The sequence below is a fragment of the Pimephales promelas genome, chromosome 21 (genome assembly GCF_988280905.1).
Source record: "Pimephales promelas chromosome 21, fPimPro1.hap1.1, whole genome shotgun sequence".
NCBI lineage: Eukaryota > Metazoa > Chordata > Actinopteri > Cypriniformes > Leuciscidae > Pimephales > Pimephales promelas.
The window spans coordinates 13,548,213-13,567,289 of NC_142789.1; the positions used below are offsets into that span (position 1 = coordinate 13,548,213).

Sequence of the window (19,077 nt, forward strand, 5' to 3'; positions counted from 1 at the left end):
ATCAGAAAAAAATAAATAAACTGGGCTTGTGACGTGGTGTAACTTAAATTTAGGCTAATTTTAATACAATCTGCAACCCTTAAAAATCAACTGACAAGAGTCAGGTGTATTTAAAGTGTAGCCTACACTAATGTGCTCACCCGTCAACTTGTGAGAATGGTACTGTTTTGATTAAGGTGATTCTCATTTTACCCCCCTTAATTATAATTAATCCGACAAATTAGTCGAGCTTATATTAATTGACTGATAATGAGGTCTTGAAGAAACCTCTGACTCAGACAGCTTTGACGTCGCGATTCTGTATGGAAACGTAAGTGCATCGCCTGTTTTGGGAATTTTATTTATTTATTTTTTTGAGGGGTTATTTGGTTATTCGTAGCTATCATTCTAAGCGGTGGAATAGCGTTTTTGGATATCATTGTGCAATAATACTGTACGGTTGAGAGTAGAGGGTGATTTGGTGGGCAACTTGTACAGATCTCATGGCGTAATGATAGAAACCGGCGTGATGATGATCAAGCAAACTTGCCATTCATGGTCGACACGACTCCGTTTGCACAAACGGCTTCAATCGCCTTTTTCGACGCTAGTAAGTTAGATGTTTGGACGAGACACGTTTAACTTCGGGCGCTTTTTAAACATTTGTAGCCTATTTTAAATGACGGACTCAAAAAATCAGAAATATCATGATTTACTCTTAGGCTATACTCATGTTGTTCCAAATCCGATTGATTTACATTCTTCTGTGAAACGTGAAATAAACTGTTAGTCAGAATGAGTCTAAGTCGCCATTCACTTTCATTGCGTCTTTTCTGCATACAAGTGAATGACTGAATCTGTCAGTCAGCAAACGTCTTCTCTGTTGCACGGAAGAAAGTCATACGAGTTTGGAACAACATGAGGGGGAGTAAATGCTAATGATTTTCGTTTCGTTGAGGTGAACTGTTCACGAAATTATTTCATGACACCCCAGCGACAAAATTGGAAGACTTCTCTCTTTTCTAGACCAGTGCTTCACATAAAACTCAGTTGTCGAGGCATTTTGGTGAGTTCGGTTAAGCTAAACATATTTCGAAGCCGTCGCCTAGTATTCAAATATGGTGAAATATCGCTTCAGGGAAATACATATCTTATAATAAAGGGCGTCCATATTGTCATGCATTATTTTGTCAAAAAAAGATCTAAACGTGCAGTGGGAAGCCTTTTTTTGTATTTCCACTGCCTGTCTGAAGACCTGGTACCAAATGTGTACAGGGGAGGGAGCCAGTCCATAAATAATGGAGGTTTTGACTCTTCCTGCTAATATTGCTTCATGGCTTCTGATAAATGGAGACAGCCGCCCCCAAGCCCCATTTGTGTCTTCACACGAACACGTTTTATGTACTTCACCATCCTCCAAAAATTTTTTTCTTATCCTTTTGCTCCAAATTCTGTGAAAAGACGCAATGCCATACAAAGTAAAGTATAAAGCTCTGAGGTTTGAAATGCTATGCAGCATTAGTGCAGCTTTACTAATGTCATGATAACAAAGTTGATATTTGATAATTTTTATTTGCTTATGTCATATTTCTGTTCTTTTCACGTTTATATTTGCATAATACATTTTTTTACGCATTTCTGAAAATGTATTTTCTGCATACATCCATTAATGGTAAATTAAAATAGTGTGTAAATGCATTGTTTCGTGGTGTATGCAGATGTGCTGCCTTTGCAGCGTGAAGATGGCAAATGTTTTTTAAGTCCTTTAAATGGATCATTCACCCCCAAAATGTAAATTCTGTAATCATTTTACTCACCCTTATGTTGTTCCAAACCTGAATGAGTTTCTTTCATCAATTGAAGACAAAAGAAGATATTGTGAAAACTGTTGGTGACTAAACAGTTGATGTTAGCCATTGACTTGAGAATGATACTATGGAAGTCAATTGCTAACGTCAACTGTCTGACATTCTTCAAAGTAAGTGTCTTCTTTTGTGTTCAACAGAAGAAACTCATACAGGTTTGGAACAACATACTGCAAGGGTGAGTTTTCATTTTTTGGGTGAACCATCCCTTTAAGCTGACTTGCTGTCAAGATGCTTAATGGTGTCACACTAAAGTTTACACCGAAACTGGTTGGAAAGCCTTTCCATTTACTGAGTTGACATTAAACCTTTGTCGGTTACATGGTGATTAATTACCAGGGCTTTGTTCTGCCTTCATTGATGTTCTTCATTATGTGATATGAGCAGGCACAGCGTATGTCACTGTTCGAAAGCTTAAAGGGGAAAGTGATGTGTGTTGAGTGGTTGTCTCCATAATATTCCTACATTTTACTGTGGCCATCTGGGAGTTGTGTTGGTTTATGGTCTGAAAGTAATATTGAGTCGTGATCGTGATGTCAACTGTCAGATTTAATTTCTTACAGTGTACGTTACGTATCTACAGATATTGAAGGTCCGCTATTATAACGCTGTGATTTCCCACTGAGATTTATAATCATCTAAGACTGAATAGTAGTTTTTTTTTTTTTTTTTTTTTTTTTTTTAAGAGAATATCATAATTGCTATTGTGTGCCTAGTTGTTTGGACAGACACCACCACCACAGATAGATCTCCCTCTCTCTTTAAAGAGAGATGCAGCAAGATTGTATACAATAATGTGACGGCATTGTTCACACTGTTGTGTTATTGTTCTTTACTTTTAAATACATTTTATAAAGGAATGAACAGTATGTGTGAGTATGTGTTGAAACAGTTTTTCATGGTAAGATCACATGACCAGATGAACTTCATCCCTGTAGCTCCCATAATTGGACACACACATATTTTTTTTTTCAAAACAAACAATACGTAATGCACTTTTAATTAAGTGGTTAAAAAGTCTGAAGTCCATATTCAACTCTTTAGATCATATTATTCAACAATGTGTCCAAATCCTGGTGAACTCTCAACCACATTGGCACGCATAGAATATTAATTCACAAATCGTGGGCTATTAAATGTGATTAAGGCGACGTGATTTGTCCTCCTGCATACATCCTGAGTGGAGCATGGCACCCGCTGTCTCTTTACTCTGCTTTATTGTGCAGACGAATGCCTTTGTTTGACTATCTTTGTGCGTGTTTTGTTGTTGTTGTTTTTTTCCACTGCAAGAAAACGATTATTTTGCTGTAATCATTTAAACATAGCTGACATCGCTGTTCGCAGCAAGCTGGAGGGAAACGACAATGGTTGCCCTTTGAAGAATACGCAGTGCTGTGTGTTTCACATATCTGTGCTGTCAGGTTCGGGATTTGCTGTGCATTTGATGAGGAAGGCATTAGGCCCGCTAAAGCCTGTTCACCTTTCATTATTCCCTCGTGTCTTGATCCTTCGGCACAATGCAGTTTACCAACTTTGTATAGACGTAAACTTGCGTAGTGCTGCTAATCTGATCGTTTGAGGTGTGTGCGCTCAAATCATTTGTTAAAAATGGCTGTATGATTGTTTGATTACATATTTTTTTCATACGATTATGGCGTTAAAGGGATAGTTCACTTTGAAATCATTTTTTTATGTTTTAGCTTACCTCAAGGGCATCCAAGATGTAGATGTCTTTGTTTCCTCAGTAGTTTCAATTTTGATTTTTTAGGTCAAACCGTTTGTGTCTATCAGTCATATAATGGAGGTCTATGGGGTCCACCTCAAAGAGCATGCACAGAGACGTCCAAATTAAACATGATTCAATGACTCGTAAATGTTAGTACACATTGATGGCCTAAGACACGAAACGAGCGGTTTGTGTGAGAAAACGAACATTATTTATATCGTTTTTAACTCTTGTAACCACAGCCATGTCCAAGTGATCTGTGGGCGCGGGCGCTTTGTGGCTGTGGAAGAGGTAAAAATGTTATAAATACTGTTAATTTTCTCACACAAACCGCTCGTTTCGCGTTTTAGACCATCAATGTGTACTAACATTTACAAGTCATTGAATCATGTTTTATTTTGGACTTCTCTGTGCATGCTCTTTGAGGTGGACCCCATTGACCTCCATTATATGACTGATAGACACAAACGGTTTGAGCTAAAAATATCAAAATTGAAAATACTGTGGAAACAAAGACGCCTACATGTTGGATGCACTTGAGGCAAGCTAAAACATATCAAAAATGTATTTCAAAGTGAACAATCTCTTTAAAGTCTGTGCAACATAAGAGCATTTCACAAAAACAATGATAAAAAGTAACATTCCTGCGTTTGTCTTTAATTGATATTAATCAAAAGCAAAATGCAAAGAAAAAAAATCACTTTTGTAACTTTAACAAAAATGTATTATATTTAATTTATACAGTGAAGACTAGTGTTATGCACTATTATTTTAAATTTGATTATTCATCGGAATACTGAATATTGCATTTGGGTCAAATATGGACAAATCCAAATGTTGGGTTAAAAATGCAATTAAAAAAAGTGAAAGTTTGAAATTATATTACATTTTTAACCCAACATTTGGGTTTGTCCATATTTGACCCAAATTTGGGTTTAAACAACCCAGCATTGTTTAGAGTGTGTTCATGTTTTGCCCTACAAAATCCAATTAATCATTCTAGGATGATCAATTCTTTCCAAATAGAGCTATTCAAGTCAAATTGTTTTCAAATCACAATATATACCGCAGAAAAAAACATAATATCGCAATGTATTTATTTTTCAAAATCTTGCAGCCCAAATCATGAAAGTAATCCATATGAATTGAGCGGTTTAATCCAAGTCTGCTTAAAAGACATGATCACTTTATAAGATGAATGGATTTAAATGAAGCTTTTATTTGCATATAAACATAGATCAACACACATGGAGCACATCAAATATGCTAAAGGGAAGCTCAGACGTGCTTGTGTAACGCACAAGTGCAAACCTTGATGGTTCTTGCACGTCAAATGAGAACCAATGAGGTTTGTTTTCTCTGACTCTCTCATTTTTCATGAAAAATATATTTTATTTGTGTTTTGAAGATGAACAAAGTCTTATGGGTTGGGAACAGCACAAAAACGCATATTTGGTGTCATATTTTTTTTTTGGTGGAACTGACCTGTTAATGGCCACAATTATGTTGTTTATAAAGAAATAAATATAGTTTTCGTTTAAAGACTGTTGAAAGTGCACTGCAACAGTAACAGACTCCCCAAAACCACAATCCTGAGAATCCATTAGCAATGTTCTGTTCATGACATTGTTCCACTTATAGGCTTTTTTATGGCAGACAGTTATTATGAGGCACAATGGGTTGCCATGTCTCTCTCTGATCCCCTTTTCAGAACGCACTTGGTTTGATCCATTGGATATGCAGCTTTCGTCATGGCTGAAGTGTTCTTCTGTTCTCCCGTGGTTTTCTCCGCGTTGTCCAAGAGCCTTGACCTTTCTCTGTCTGTTTGTGTGCAAACTGGCGGCCATTTTCATGGTCCCTAAGGATTTCTGCTTTTTTCTTCTGTGGGAAAAGAAATTCTCTTGAAGGCAGTGAAAGTCAAGTACAGAGTGTTTTGAGTGCAGAAAGTGTCAGACAAAGTTAAACTGTCTAAATGGAATGGTGCGTCTGTTCCCGGAGAAGAACACAGTTCTGGGAAGCAATTGGCTCCCACCCCCCCTGTCGTTATAGCAGTCAAAATTTCACTTCCCACCTCTCCATCGGCAGTGGAGTGTGAGGACGGTGTGGATCGATGGGCTCCTTGTCGTTCTAAAGGTGTGATAGGTAGGCAGCCGTGTGTCCTCTCCCTCCCTCCGTCTCTGCCAGCTAAAGCCGGTGTTTACACTTGGACACCTGTCTACTCTTCACACTCGCTTCAGATAAAAGATTCAACGTGGGCGTTTGCCAAATCCAAAAACAAGCCTTTTGTGAAGACTACATTTGCACAAAAACCTAAATGTGTTGCTATTAATTGTCTTTGTTTCATTTCAGTCTTTGTTAGGTCAGGTCAAGGTTGGATCTGTTTTGGTTTTTTTCCCCTCCGATGTATATCTTCACCACATGCGCATTGACCAGCGGCTAGTGTGACATTTCTGTGGGATGAAGACCTAAATGTCCCACACGCAATAATCAGGCTAAATCTGTCGAGCGCTTTATGGGTTTTGGGGATTGCTTTTCAAAGCTTGCATTCAACACTCCTCATATTAAGAACGATAAAGATGCAGTTGGTTTTTCACGTCCGTGTTTTACAGGCTTTGTAATTTCGTGACCTTCCTAATAAATCTCCCAATTATTACTTTGATGACAACACGTGTAATTGAATCTTCTACACGTAGCTTATTTGACTAGGTTTTGTATGCTCACTCCCCTTTTCAGGACCTGTTAATGTAGCTTAGAGAACGTCATAGAAAGCAGGTCATGCAATCGGCATATTTCATCTGTTAATCCAACACGTGCAGCATTCAGATTCATGATCCTGATGCCTTTGCAAAAGTGCATGTGGGAGGAGATGTTTGCTTAGAGACAGCAATAGCTTTTTTTTTTTTTTTTTCACATCATAGTGGTAAACTAGAGAACTTGCACAGCAGATATCACTAAAATGGAAGTGGAGTGAATGTTTTTAATATCTGGAAACATGCCTTAACACCTTTTTTTTTTTTTTTTTTGGCGTCACTTTTAAATAAATTTGTACTTTGTGATATCATTATCATCCAAACATATTTTGTTATTTAAATTGTCGAGCACATTTTTTTTTGTTTATCACCACCACTAATGCAACTTTTCCAAGTATGTACATATACAGTATATTACACTACTGTTCAAATGTTTTATGTCAATAAGATATTTCAAAACAAAAGATATTTCTGTTTCAAATACTGTTGTTTTTGAAACTTTTATTCATCAAAGAATCTTTATAGAAAACATGTTTCTACAAAAATATTAACTGTTTTCCACATTGATAATAAGTGCTAATAATTGGGGGTTTTTTTTCGGTGCCAAATCAGCATATCAGAATGATTTCTGAAGTATCATGTGACACTGAAGACTGGAGGCTGAATTTTTAAATATATTTGAAATTGTAATAATATTTCACAATATTACTGTTTTTACTGTAGCTGTTCTCTTCTGTACTAAAGCATTAGAGACTTATTTTAAAAACTGACCCTAAATATTTGACTAGTAGGGTAAATATAATTATCCAAGCAGGAAAATAGAAATATTTGCAATCAAAATCATATTTTTGTGTTTTTTTGGTGCCAATAAACTGGATGAATTAGGACACATTTTAGATCATCCCAACTGTTGTAAAATCATGAGATTTATCCATACCGTAAACCATCTATTGTTTCTAGTTTGCACAGTTGTTGGAACATCTGTACTGTCACATGGTATTACCGCAAATTCAACAGCATTTCTACCTAGAATGCACCTGGTGTTTAGCCCTAGACATCTAGACTCACCCTAGTGGCAGCAAAAAATAGTTTGCTGCCAGTGTGGTCAACTCTCCGTTGGCTTTGGAAGTGGAAAAACCAAACTCTGGTCAGGCCAATCACATCGTGTATAGAGTTGGTGGGCGGGCTTAACACATTGACGGTTCTGCGCCGTGATTTCCATAGGTGATTTCCCTGCTACTTGAAAACAAACAAGATGCTGCTGGCGAACAGCGGCCTTTCGATTCGGCTTTGGCTGCGACGAGTTAAGAGAATGTCACTTAAGTCATTCTTAAAAAAAGGAAGTTGTGTTCGGAGTTTTGACGACCGGATACGGCAAACGTTTAATACCTGTATATCATTATCAACTTGCTTCGCTGGAGGGAAAACGCATGGGACTCACTCAGCCACAGCCATTCGTTACTCTGGTTGGTTAGCACTATCCTATGGCGTGTAGGGGGATATTGAAAGACAACCTTTTATCCCACCCTTCGGATAACATCTTGATCTGGCTTGCCAGGCTACCTGGTGTTGGTCACTGGTACCGGATATGCCCAGAACTTCCTTATCTCGTATAAACCTCTTGTTTAGAGCTGCCTGAATATCAAAGTCTACTTCCTATTGATGTATATGTGAAGACGTGAGTGAGTGTATTTGTGTTGGATGTGCAGATATTCCTCTAGCTCTGTTCACTGTGATTGTTCACACATATTTTGTTGACCCTGGAACAACATTCCTGTCCAAAAATGTTGTCCCTACCCTTAAACCTAACGTATCCCTAAAATCAGAGGGAAATGATTGGTGAATAACACTGACGTCGAATCTCCTGGTTGTAAGCCTAAACTTGACATAAACTGTAAACTTGTTCCTCTAGCTGTACCTTTGTTAACTTATGAATAATGCAAAGGCCCAGTGGTGGTCGTACACCTCAGCATTTCTGCCGGCATTCGCTCTTGCAGGTGTGGGAATTAGTTATGCGTAATTGTGTGTTTTTGTGAGAGCATAGGCTGTGTGTGCACATTTGCATATATAGTATGTGCGTTTGTGCGGGTCTCACAAAATAGATTTAAAATATTCTCATGACTAAGTCGTCATTGAAAGCGGTCCACTTGAGTAAGATCAGCTCGGCTGCTGCAGTCTCTTTCTTTCTGTCTTTCATTTGGATTGACGGCTGCTTGCAGGTTGTCATCTGAGGACAAGAAGTTGTTCTGCTTGTCGATGTGTCTTCACTTGCAGCTCCCTGCAGTCTCAGGGGTTGACTGGTTCTTATTGCGCATTATTTTAAAGTGCATTTATGTACAGTATATGGTCTCATCAGAATCTTAAAGCAATAGTTAACTCAAAAATGGCAATTCATTATTTATTCGCCCCTTGTCGTTCTAAACCTTATGTAGAATGTACACATTCACAGTTTTTTTTTTAATCTTGGCATAGATTCCATAGAATACATTGTGTAGTGTGTTAAAATGATAATTTGTGTAAATTGTGTGCTTGAGATGAGTTATTTTCACCCAGATGAGTTATAGTTCACCCAAAAATCATGATTTACTCACCCTTATTTCATACCAAACTTTCAATGTCCATTATGTCCATAAAGGATTGAAGTTAGGAACCAAAATATCTTCTTTTTCACTTCAGATAAGAAGTAAAGTGAAGAAGAAATGATTGTTGCAAAAGTGTTTTACAGAACAAACAGCATATGGTTTGGAGTGACATGAGGGCGAGTACATAATTTCTGGATGAATTATTCATTTAAGCTTTGCAGATTTTTAATTGGTTATCTAAATTTTCAATTTTTGCACACCATATTCATTATGTGAGTTTTAAAAAAAGACCTGATGTCAACTGTCACTTTGTTGTACCACTCCTATAAGTGATGAGTGAGTGGCATTACTGACCGGACTGATGATATGATGGATAACTCTGTCATGCAAATGATGGTAAATTTGAACTGAGTCTTTGATGGCAGCTCTAATAAAGTCAGGGTCTTCTCAATCAGACTTTAGATTTTTAGAACTCCAGATTTCGCCTGGGCGACCATTCTGACCTGCAAGCTAAGCATATCCACACATAATCATATAAGCTTTGGCCTATAAATTTCTCTCAAAATCTTATTGCGGATGAGATGAGATCATTAAGGTGAGTGTGAGCTTGTGCGGGCCTTAAGCAAACACTGATGAAATGGCCTGAGATTTGACCGACTGCTGCAGTAACTCACTGTTCTGGCCTCTGTTCACAACTTCTGACGGCGTTCGCTAAAATAATCAGCCATTTGTTTTCCACTTCGAACCACCTTTGTAATCGAGAACTATGCTCCATTCATCTTAGATGCCAGTGTGATGGAAGTTGAGACTAAGAAAGTTGAGAATATTGTCTCCTCAAGATAGAATGTTTGTCATGTGTTCCTCGGGAGGTATAGTATAGATCTGTATTTTGACTAAAATGCATTATTGTTGCATTATAAGTTTACACCAAAAAATTAAACAAAAATATCTGAATAACAGACAGACGTCAAATATTAATTAAGAACTCTTTATTTTATATTGCCAACATTGAAGACGCCTGATGTTAACAAGCAGAATCACTGAAGGAGAAACCTAAAATAAACACTGATCACCATAATGGTGACTTAAATGTAGGTTTTACTCATTTTAAATGGTTTACTTTTAAGGAATTAATTTGAATAATTATTACTCAATTCTAATTTAAATTAAAAATTAATAATAAATTGAATTAATAATATTGCTTGTAATTTGTTGCCCCAATTTTTTTTTTTTGATTAGATAAAGCGCATTCATTTTTAGAGTGTATGTCATACCAAACTTTTTAGACTTTTTTTTCCTTAAATGTCCATTAGGTCCATAAAATATTGAAGTTAAGAACCAGTGTCTTTCCGTCCATCCATTCATCCATGTTCAAATTAAGTTTGGGGCCAGAAATGTTTTTATTTATTTATTTTAGAACAATTTAAAATAACGGTTCTCTATCCTAATATATTGTAAAATGTCATTTTATTCCTGTGACGACAAAGCTAAATTTTCATCAGCCGATCATCACATGAACATGCAGGAAAACTGCACGTTGTACTTGCTTGTTAGAGAAAGGTTTAACGAAAATATGAACGGAAGGCAACATCTATGGACTTTTAAAAGTCAAACCTTAACTATTTTTTCATCAAATTTATAAATGTTAGTGAGAAAGAAAAACCCAATCATTTCCCTCTTTTTTTAACCACAAAAACATGTTCAGCTGACATTTTGCTTTGTGTAATTGTTTTAACAGCAAGGTTTTAACTGAACTATGCGTATGCATACACTTAAATTATGTTCTTGTTCTTTGCATTCAATAATTGCATGTTCTTAAATGCATGAGGTTTTCTAGCGCATTTCAACTGCTCATGTTGGAACATTTTAGTAGCGACCAAATGCACTTTAAAGTCAGTCAGAGCTATAAAAATGTACATTCATATTTACTAGTAAATATGAAGATATATATTCATGGAGAGATAGATTAAACTCTCCGTAATTTGCACCTTGATATTTCTGCCCATTTTCCTTCGTGTGATTTTTCAGCCTCTGCTTTTCTTTTACATACTGAAGCACCATTTGTGTGAATAACATGCTGCGCCGTTACTTTCATAATAAAAGAAAATTAGCCTTTTACAATTTTCTAGTGTTAAATATGTATGTGTGTATGTATGTATACAGTATATGTATAAGAAGAGTTCAGATGCAAAAGCCTCTAAATGCCATTTGAAATGTTCTTCTTTAATGATGATTTTTATCAATCTTGTATATTTAAGTTTAGTAATTTCACTTAAATAACAATTAATAGGTAATTATCATTGCCATTTAAGTGAAATCACTGAACTTAAATATACAAACTTGATAAAAATGATCATTCTAGAAGAAAATTTCAAATGGCATTTAGAGGCTTTTGCATCTGAACTCTTCATATATTGTAGTGTTTTATATATATATATATCCTAGTGTTATATGTTATATATAATTTTTTTTTTTATTGGTTGGGGTATTTCACAGACCTACATTAAAACTTTTCAACTCACACTCTGAGATTGTCTTATTCTCAGACTGTTTTAAAACAATGACCAAATTGTAAAAAAAAAAAGTACAAAAAGTAAAAAAAAAAAAAAAAAAAAAAAAAAAAAAAAAAGATTAACAAGATCTGTGCTTAAATTCTGATTGAGTGGACATTTGCCCATGCCTAGATCCGGCGCGACTGTAACTGAGATCCATGGATCCTTGGTTTAAGAACTCTCGGTCTTTAACTGGACGACTCACAGCTGGAGCTACAAAATAAGCACTTCAAGCTGAAAGAAATGACAAAACAGACATTAAAAATAAAAAATCTTAAATAGAATACACAACCAAGAATTGAGACAAAAATATCACACACACTGGGGAAATATGTAAGAATGTTTTTGCTTTATATAAAATACTATCAAACTAAGTGGCATTTATTTCAAAAGATTAATCAGTGTAGTCCTTGCTTTCAGTAGCATGAGTAGATGTACCTACTGTATATGAGAACAAGCAAAGGCACAGGTTGAAGCGGAAATTCAAGGCTGTGTATATTATATGGAGATTTACAGTGGCTGTGCTGTGGATTCTTTATTTGTCTGCAAGGGAACAGTGTATTAAGATCCCCAACTGAGATTGTTACGTACTGTCTCACAGGAGGCATATGTCTATCTTTCAATTCAGTTCCCCAGGCCCTCTTTCTATCTTTTGAGACAAACCTGACCTCATTACAAACACACACTCTCTCTCCTCCTCTCTTTCTATCTACTGTATCTGTCTGTCTGTCTGTCTGTCTGTTTGTCTTTCTGTCTTTTACTTAATAGTTGTATATACTGTCTACTGTATATGTATATGAAGAGTTCAGATGCAAAAGCCTCTAAGTGCCATTTGAAATTTTCTTCTAAAATGATAATTTTTTATCAAGCTTGTACATTTAAGTTCAGTAATTTCACTTAAATGGCAATGAAGATTACCTATTAACTGTTGTTTAAGCGAAAGTGCTGAACTTAAATATACAAGCTTGATAAAAATGGTCATTTTCGAAGAAAATTTCAAATGGCATTTAGAGGCTTTTGCATCTGAACTCTTCATATATACTGTCTATATGTATATATACTGTCTATATGTGTATATACTGTATATATATACTGTATATATATATTGGCGGGTTGCCAGCACAAGGAGGACCAATAGCAGACGGAAGAAAGACATGTAGTGTGGTGTTGGAGTGGTCTCTTTCTCTCTCTCTCTATTGTAGAAATCTCCTAGGCGATTTTATAGGCTCATTAACAATACAGTACACAATCAATGCAGTGGATTTCTCATCTTGTGTCTGTGTTTATCCGTTCATGTAATTATGCGATGGAACAGACTGTTTTGCATCTTTTTGAAGCCTGTCATTGATACCGGCTACCGTCAATAGGAGCAATTTGTTTTGAAATATGAAGTGAGGGGAGTAGAAATGTCAATTGGGCCAAAGTGTGATTGACTAATCATGGATAAATAAAACACTTGAGTTAACACATTCAGTTTTGCAGAATGGGCTTTGTTTTTGCCATGTTTCTCTGCAAGACTGAACCTTGAATGCAACTTGCAAGAACCATGTGATATAGGATGAAACCAAACATTCAATATTGTATTTGACAGTTTTGAAATGATTTTTTTTTTTTTTACATTTGTCAAATGGTAATATTACGAATCTTGTGTCTATGCCTCGCTTATGTGCATGTGTGTTATACATGTACTTACTATAGTAATAACAGCAAATAATGCATAATTTAAAGTAACCAACCCTAACCCAAATCTCAATTATATAATAAATACACATTTTTCATTAATATTACTGAGTAATTCTTTGTATAACTACACTGTAGCGAGGGCACCTTAAAATACATTGTGGCCCACATTTTATTAAAAGATAAATTAGTTGTAAATAGACATTACTAGCTGACTATTAGTTGGACAAGTAGGCGACCATTATGATCTATTTCTAGTTACGGCGACCAATCCGTACAGTGGAATGTTTGAAAACCTTTTGAATTGAATAAAATGCTGGCGGTTTCTGGTTCACCATTAACAAAATGCACAATGGCAGTGTTATTACTGAAATCGGTCCATTTTATTACAGTAGATTAGACCTCGGGGCCACATATTGTGATCAGACAGAACGGAGGCTCTTTTTAGCATTGTCCGTGGACGCCATTACATGGCGGGTTGAAGAAAGGTCAGTTCCAGCTATTCCATTCAGCCATGTCTGCTCCCTGTCTGGCTGTGTGGCTCTCAGACCGGATCCGCTGACTCTTCCATGGCTAGTCATCATGAATGATCTGGTTGTTGGAGGGTAGTGGGCATAGGAGGCTGTGTGTGGTGGTACAGTAGTACTCAAGACAAATGCCCCATTATGGTGGAACATAAACCCTATTGTAGCACCGTGGAAGCAGAGGTGTTTTTCTCATTTACTGTGCTGAGCGAAAGCCTGTTCTGAATCCGCCCGTCACAATGTCCACTGGGGAAGACTCGCCCACGGTTATAAATGAACCTCTGTTCCTTATTAAGACTTGTGTTCTGGGGGATCTAAATATAGTTTTTGCACATTTGCAAGGTTGTCTCAGAAGTGAGGATGATGCACGAAATGGATGTGCAGGGTTTTGTTGTGCTGTTCTTTGATATTCTGTTTCCTCCTTACCTATTTTATCACTACACTTTGTTGAGTTCTTGATGTAATATATCTGAATCTTAGCAGTTATGAGAATGAAAAGCTATTGTCTAATCCAACGATGATCATGACCAGACTGATGTCATGAAATGGCGTATGTATGACACGCCAATTCGTATTTCCATTTTTGGTGTGCTATCAACATGCATAATCGCTTTTCAGCGTGTTTATAAATGCCGTTGACGTAATGTTACATTACTGTATGAATGTATGACCTACCCCAACCCCGTCCCTAAACCTACTTGTCACTGGGATTAATACTAGGTATGTAACGATTCAGTCGCAACCATGATCGCAACCGGTTGAAAATCGATAAAAATGTGTCACGGTTCAAGTCGGTTGAAATGTTAAATGAATCGCGATACACGTTTTAAAAGTTGTGAACCTCGCTTTACAGGCAAAATGGCAGCGAGCACACTGGTGTGAAGCTAGAGAGTGTTTTCACTTCAAATTGGTCTTGAGCCAAGCTCTCCATAGGAATGAACTTAAAGAGATAGTTCACATTGAAATTAATTTTTGATATGTTTTAGCTTACCTCAAGGGCATCCAAGATGTAGGTGTCTTTGTTTCCACAGTATTTTCAATTTTGACATTTTTCAGTCAAACTGTTGTTGTCTATCAGTCATACACTGGAGGCTAAGGGGGTCCACCAAAAAGCATGCACAGAGAAGTCAAAATTAAACATGATTTAATGACTCATAAATGTAAGTACACATTGATGGCCTAAGACATGAAACAAGCGTTTTTTTTGTGAGAAAACGAACAGTATTTATATAGTTTTTATCTCGTGTAATCACAGTGACGTCCAAGTGATCTGAATCAGTTGTGCAATGTCCAACTGAACCGAACTGAATCAGTTCAATGTTACGCCGGAAGTGATCGTTTGCGTGTGACGTCACTCAATATTTACACGGAGTTTTCGCAAGTTTTACCTTTTACTAAACATATTTAGATACCGAAATCGTCTTCCATTGCGGTTTCCCGTATATCTAAATATGTTTAGTGAAAGGTAAAACTTCCGAAATCTCTGTATAAACAAAGAGTGATGTAGGCGTGCAAGCGATCACTTCCGCCGCATTAAATCATTAAATCATTAAATCATTAAGTCATTAAATCATTAATTTCAAAGTGAACTATCCCTTGTTTGGTGTGCTTCGCCAGTTTGTGCCATGGTGCACACGTGCCGTCAAACAGTAGGCATGGCGACGGCAAGCGTAGATATTGACTTATTCAAAACAGAGATGTGGTGGAATTTTGGCTTTCTGACTGTAGACTAATAATAATCACCATTGTGAGAAGCACCAGTCACCTATACAGTTAACACGCGCACGCCCTGCTGTTTAAAACGTGTATAGCGGTTCGTTTAACATTTCAACCGACATGAACGTCTTGAACTGACACATTTTATCGATTTTCAACCGGTTGCGATTGAATCGTTAAATCCCTTGTTAATACCATTTATGAGTCTTCCCCTACCATCCTAGAAAAAAAAAAATATCGCTCCCCAGCTTCCTCTTCGTTTCGCTCGGACATTTAGCGGTGTGTACACGCGGATAGCTAAAAATGCGTATAGATAACACGCCACTTGACTCGAAAGTGGCGTGTATGTTTACGCAAATGTCATCATGCCTTGTTGTCATGACAAACAACAGGACATTTTGTTGATTACTTGCTTCATCAATGACATGACGTGTGTGTGTGTGTGTGTATTTGTAAAAAAAAAACCCATAACAGGAAAAAGTTTGACCTCTTTATGATAAGGCAACCTCAGATTGTAACATTTATTTCTGAATCAATAATTTACAATATTTTCTAAAAGATGTGAGAGATGAGAAAGAGAGATGTGAGATTTCCCCCTGACAAGCTGATTTTCAATATTGTGTCTTAAGTACTGCTTTATTAGATGACCACTTCAGCCTGTGAGCGTATTGGAGAAGTATTTGATTTGCTGTTGGCCGGGATTCCTCTTGACTGACTCTGGGTCTGTATTATAGATGCTGTGTCATTCCAGTGAGCTGTGATTCTAGAACATTCTGCTTGATAACAGGGCACAAGATCACAGACGTCAATAAAGCTTCGTTTTCCCATCTGCCTCACTAATATTTATTTATTTATTTTTCTCCAGCAGGATATAGACCAACCACTGCATCGGACTTGATTTATCTGTGGACAACCTGCCGCAAATGCCTCCCCCAGCCCTGCCCCGCACGTAGCCAGGATGGAAAGCTACGTTGTCAATAGGATGGGACCTGACGAATAGCTGCCTTTCTGACGAAGATGTTGCTTGGATCCGTTTTTAAATCCATGTGGGAATACTTGCCATGCAAAGAGGCTTTGAGATTTCTGACAGCTTCGCTCTTGGAACATCTGGCATCTTGGGTTTGATCGTTTCTTGTGTGCGAGTGGATATAAACCAGTGCTGCCGCTGTTAGCGGGACTTGTGTGAAAAGGATTGAACATGCCCTTTCAACGACCAAACCGCCTGGGTGGCGTCTGGAGGGCCATGTGTCCGCGGCTAGGCCTCAATGCTAGTCTGGACCTGTCGTTTTTGTGTTGGATATTAGGCTTAACCCTGCACGCCCATCTCACTGCCTCGCAAAAACTGGACGAGACGGACCCCGTTGTCACTATGACTTACGGCAAACTGCGGGGATTCAAAAAAGAACTCAACAATGAGATCCTGGGGCCTGTCATCCAGTTCCTGGGCGTACCCTACGCAGCACCTCCAACAGGTGAAAGGCGCTTCCAACCTCCTGAGCCCCCTATTTCGTGGTCAGATATCCGTAACGCTACTCAGTTTGCTCCCGTTTGTCCCCAAACCCTGCTGGAGGGCAGGCTACCGGACGTCATGTTGCCAGTTTGGTTCACCAACAGTATCGAAGTGGTGTCGTCCTACGTACAGGACCAGAGCGAGGACTGCTTATTCTTAAACATATACGTGCCAACAGAGGATGGTGAGTTTATGTCCGGGCAGGACGGAGAAACCTGTCTTTGTCATCTCACTGTGTCTGTTTCCTCTCAGCAGAATGTAGTGAGTGCAGCGAAAAAAAAAGAAGCATGATCTCTGCATGTCCGATGCATGCCGCTGCTTAATGTGTGAGTGTGTGTGTGTGTGTGTGTGAGCGAGGCTGTTTGTGTGTCCTAACCTTCCCACCATCCCCTGCACATGCAATTTTTTCCGTGTGCTGCAGCACGTCCATTTTAGGTGGTTGGTTTTCTTTTTACCCCCCCTTTACTTATTAGACAAACACACGCTTTAGTGTAAACAGCCTATAATGTTTCAAAACTATAAAAGGGGAGCATATTTTGCCATACTTATTATGATGATGATGAGGATTTAAGTAAGAGAACTTAAACTCTTCTCTTCCTCTTTCAGTCAAGTTTTGCTGTTGCATGCACCTGATGTCCATAATGGACTCCCATGTTATTTTTTAGTCTTCTATTCATTTTGCAGTAAAAAGAATATCCAAGGAATGTGCCAGAAAACCCGGCAAGAAAATTTGTAGAAAAGGAGGTATGTATCCACCGACATAAATCCCAAAAGAAAACAGGCCAAGATCTCCCCCCCTCTCTACAGCACCAGTCCAGGTCTCGACTCACTGAGGTCGCATGTCAGAGAAGAAACCATAATTGATTCCCACCATGAAGAGTCAACTGGGGAGACCGAGCCGTCTCTTAAATCAGATGGGCACACTTTGAACTTGCAGAGTCTAATCTCAATTAAAAGAGATGCTATCTGGATTTCATTGGCTTACACTGGCTGTATTGATCAAAGCTTCATCAAGATAATGTCTCTAGCTCCCCCACCTTGACGTACCCTACCTTGGCCCCTTCCGAGCATTGGGTTTGTTGACAGCTCGCTTTATATAAAGTATCCCGTTAATACGTCCTCCCTGCCGACAAGAGTAATCATAAAACGTTCCAGCTGGAGAACATTATCCTATCTTCTGCTGGTCTGACATGGCAAAAATCAATGAATGTATAAATACAATACATTTCCCTCCAAAACTTTCTATTTGGGATACCGTGGTTAACTGGATAGTTCAAAAAACAAAATTAAAAAACCTGTCATCATTTTATTGACTTTCTTTCATATATTTTGAAGAAGTGTTCTGGTCCATACACTGAAAATCAGTGCGGTCCAAAACTACCAACTATATTTAGAATGACTTGAGAGTACTGTAAGTAAATGATGACAGAATTTTCTTTTTTGGGTGGAGTATCCATTTTTAAGGTGATCCATCAGGCATTTCATTGATTGAATCACTGTTGAATTATGTTTTAAATGTTGCAAATCAAATCAACGCAATTGTTTTCATATCTTGTTAATGCTGATAATTTATTCACCCCCATGTCATCCAAGATGTCCATGTCTTTCTTTCTTCAGTCGAAAAAATTTAAGGTTTTTGATGAAAACATTCCAAGATTTTTCTCCATATAATGGACTTCAATGGGAACCAAACGGTTCAAGGTCCAAAAGACAGTTTCATTGCAAACTGCAAACTGTTAAAGGGGGTTTAAACGATTCCAGGTGATGAATAAGGGTCTTATCAAGCGAAACAATCGCTTATTTAAAAAGAAAATAACAACGTTTAAGTTTTATAAGCTTAAATGGTCACCTTGCTCTGTTCTGTGATGCAGGTTCGTGACTCTTCTGTTCGAACTCGTTCATCAAAATGAACGGAGTCAATTCGTTCATTTCATTCGAACAGGAGAGTCACAAACGCGCATCACAGAACAGAGCAAGGCGACCATTTGAGCTTATAAAACTCAAACTTTTTTTTAATAAGCGATCATTTCACTTGATAAGACCCTTATTCATCGTCTGGAATCATTTAAAGCCCTTTGAGCAGTTTGCACTGATACTGTCTTTTGGACCATGAACATGGGAGTGAGTAAACTATCAGCAAAGGTTTTTTTTTTTTTGTTTTTTTTTTAAAGTGAACTACTCTAAATTTCTACT

At 37.6% G+C, this 19,077-nt stretch overlaps 1 protein-coding gene across 8 annotated transcripts in view; it reads left to right on the plus strand.

Moving 5' to 3' along the window:
- Positions 1–19,077, plus strand: part of nlgn1 (neuroligin 1) — a 393,533-nt gene that overhangs the window by 73,360 nt on the left and 301,096 nt on the right. For 4 of the 8 annotated variants that reach the window (XM_039657615.2, XM_089125045.1, XM_039657616.2 and 1 more), the window contains exon 2: positions 16,240–17,068. In XM_039657615.2, coding sequence (XP_039513549.1) covers positions 16,573–17,068 — 496 coding nt within the window. In that variant the 5' untranslated portion in view covers positions 16,240–16,572. Of the gene's footprint in view, positions 1–16,239; positions 17,069–17,568; positions 17,629–19,077 lie in introns of all 8 variants that reach the window. The other 4 variants (XM_039657612.2, XM_089125044.1, XM_039657610.2 and 1 more) reach the window with 2 other exon arrangements.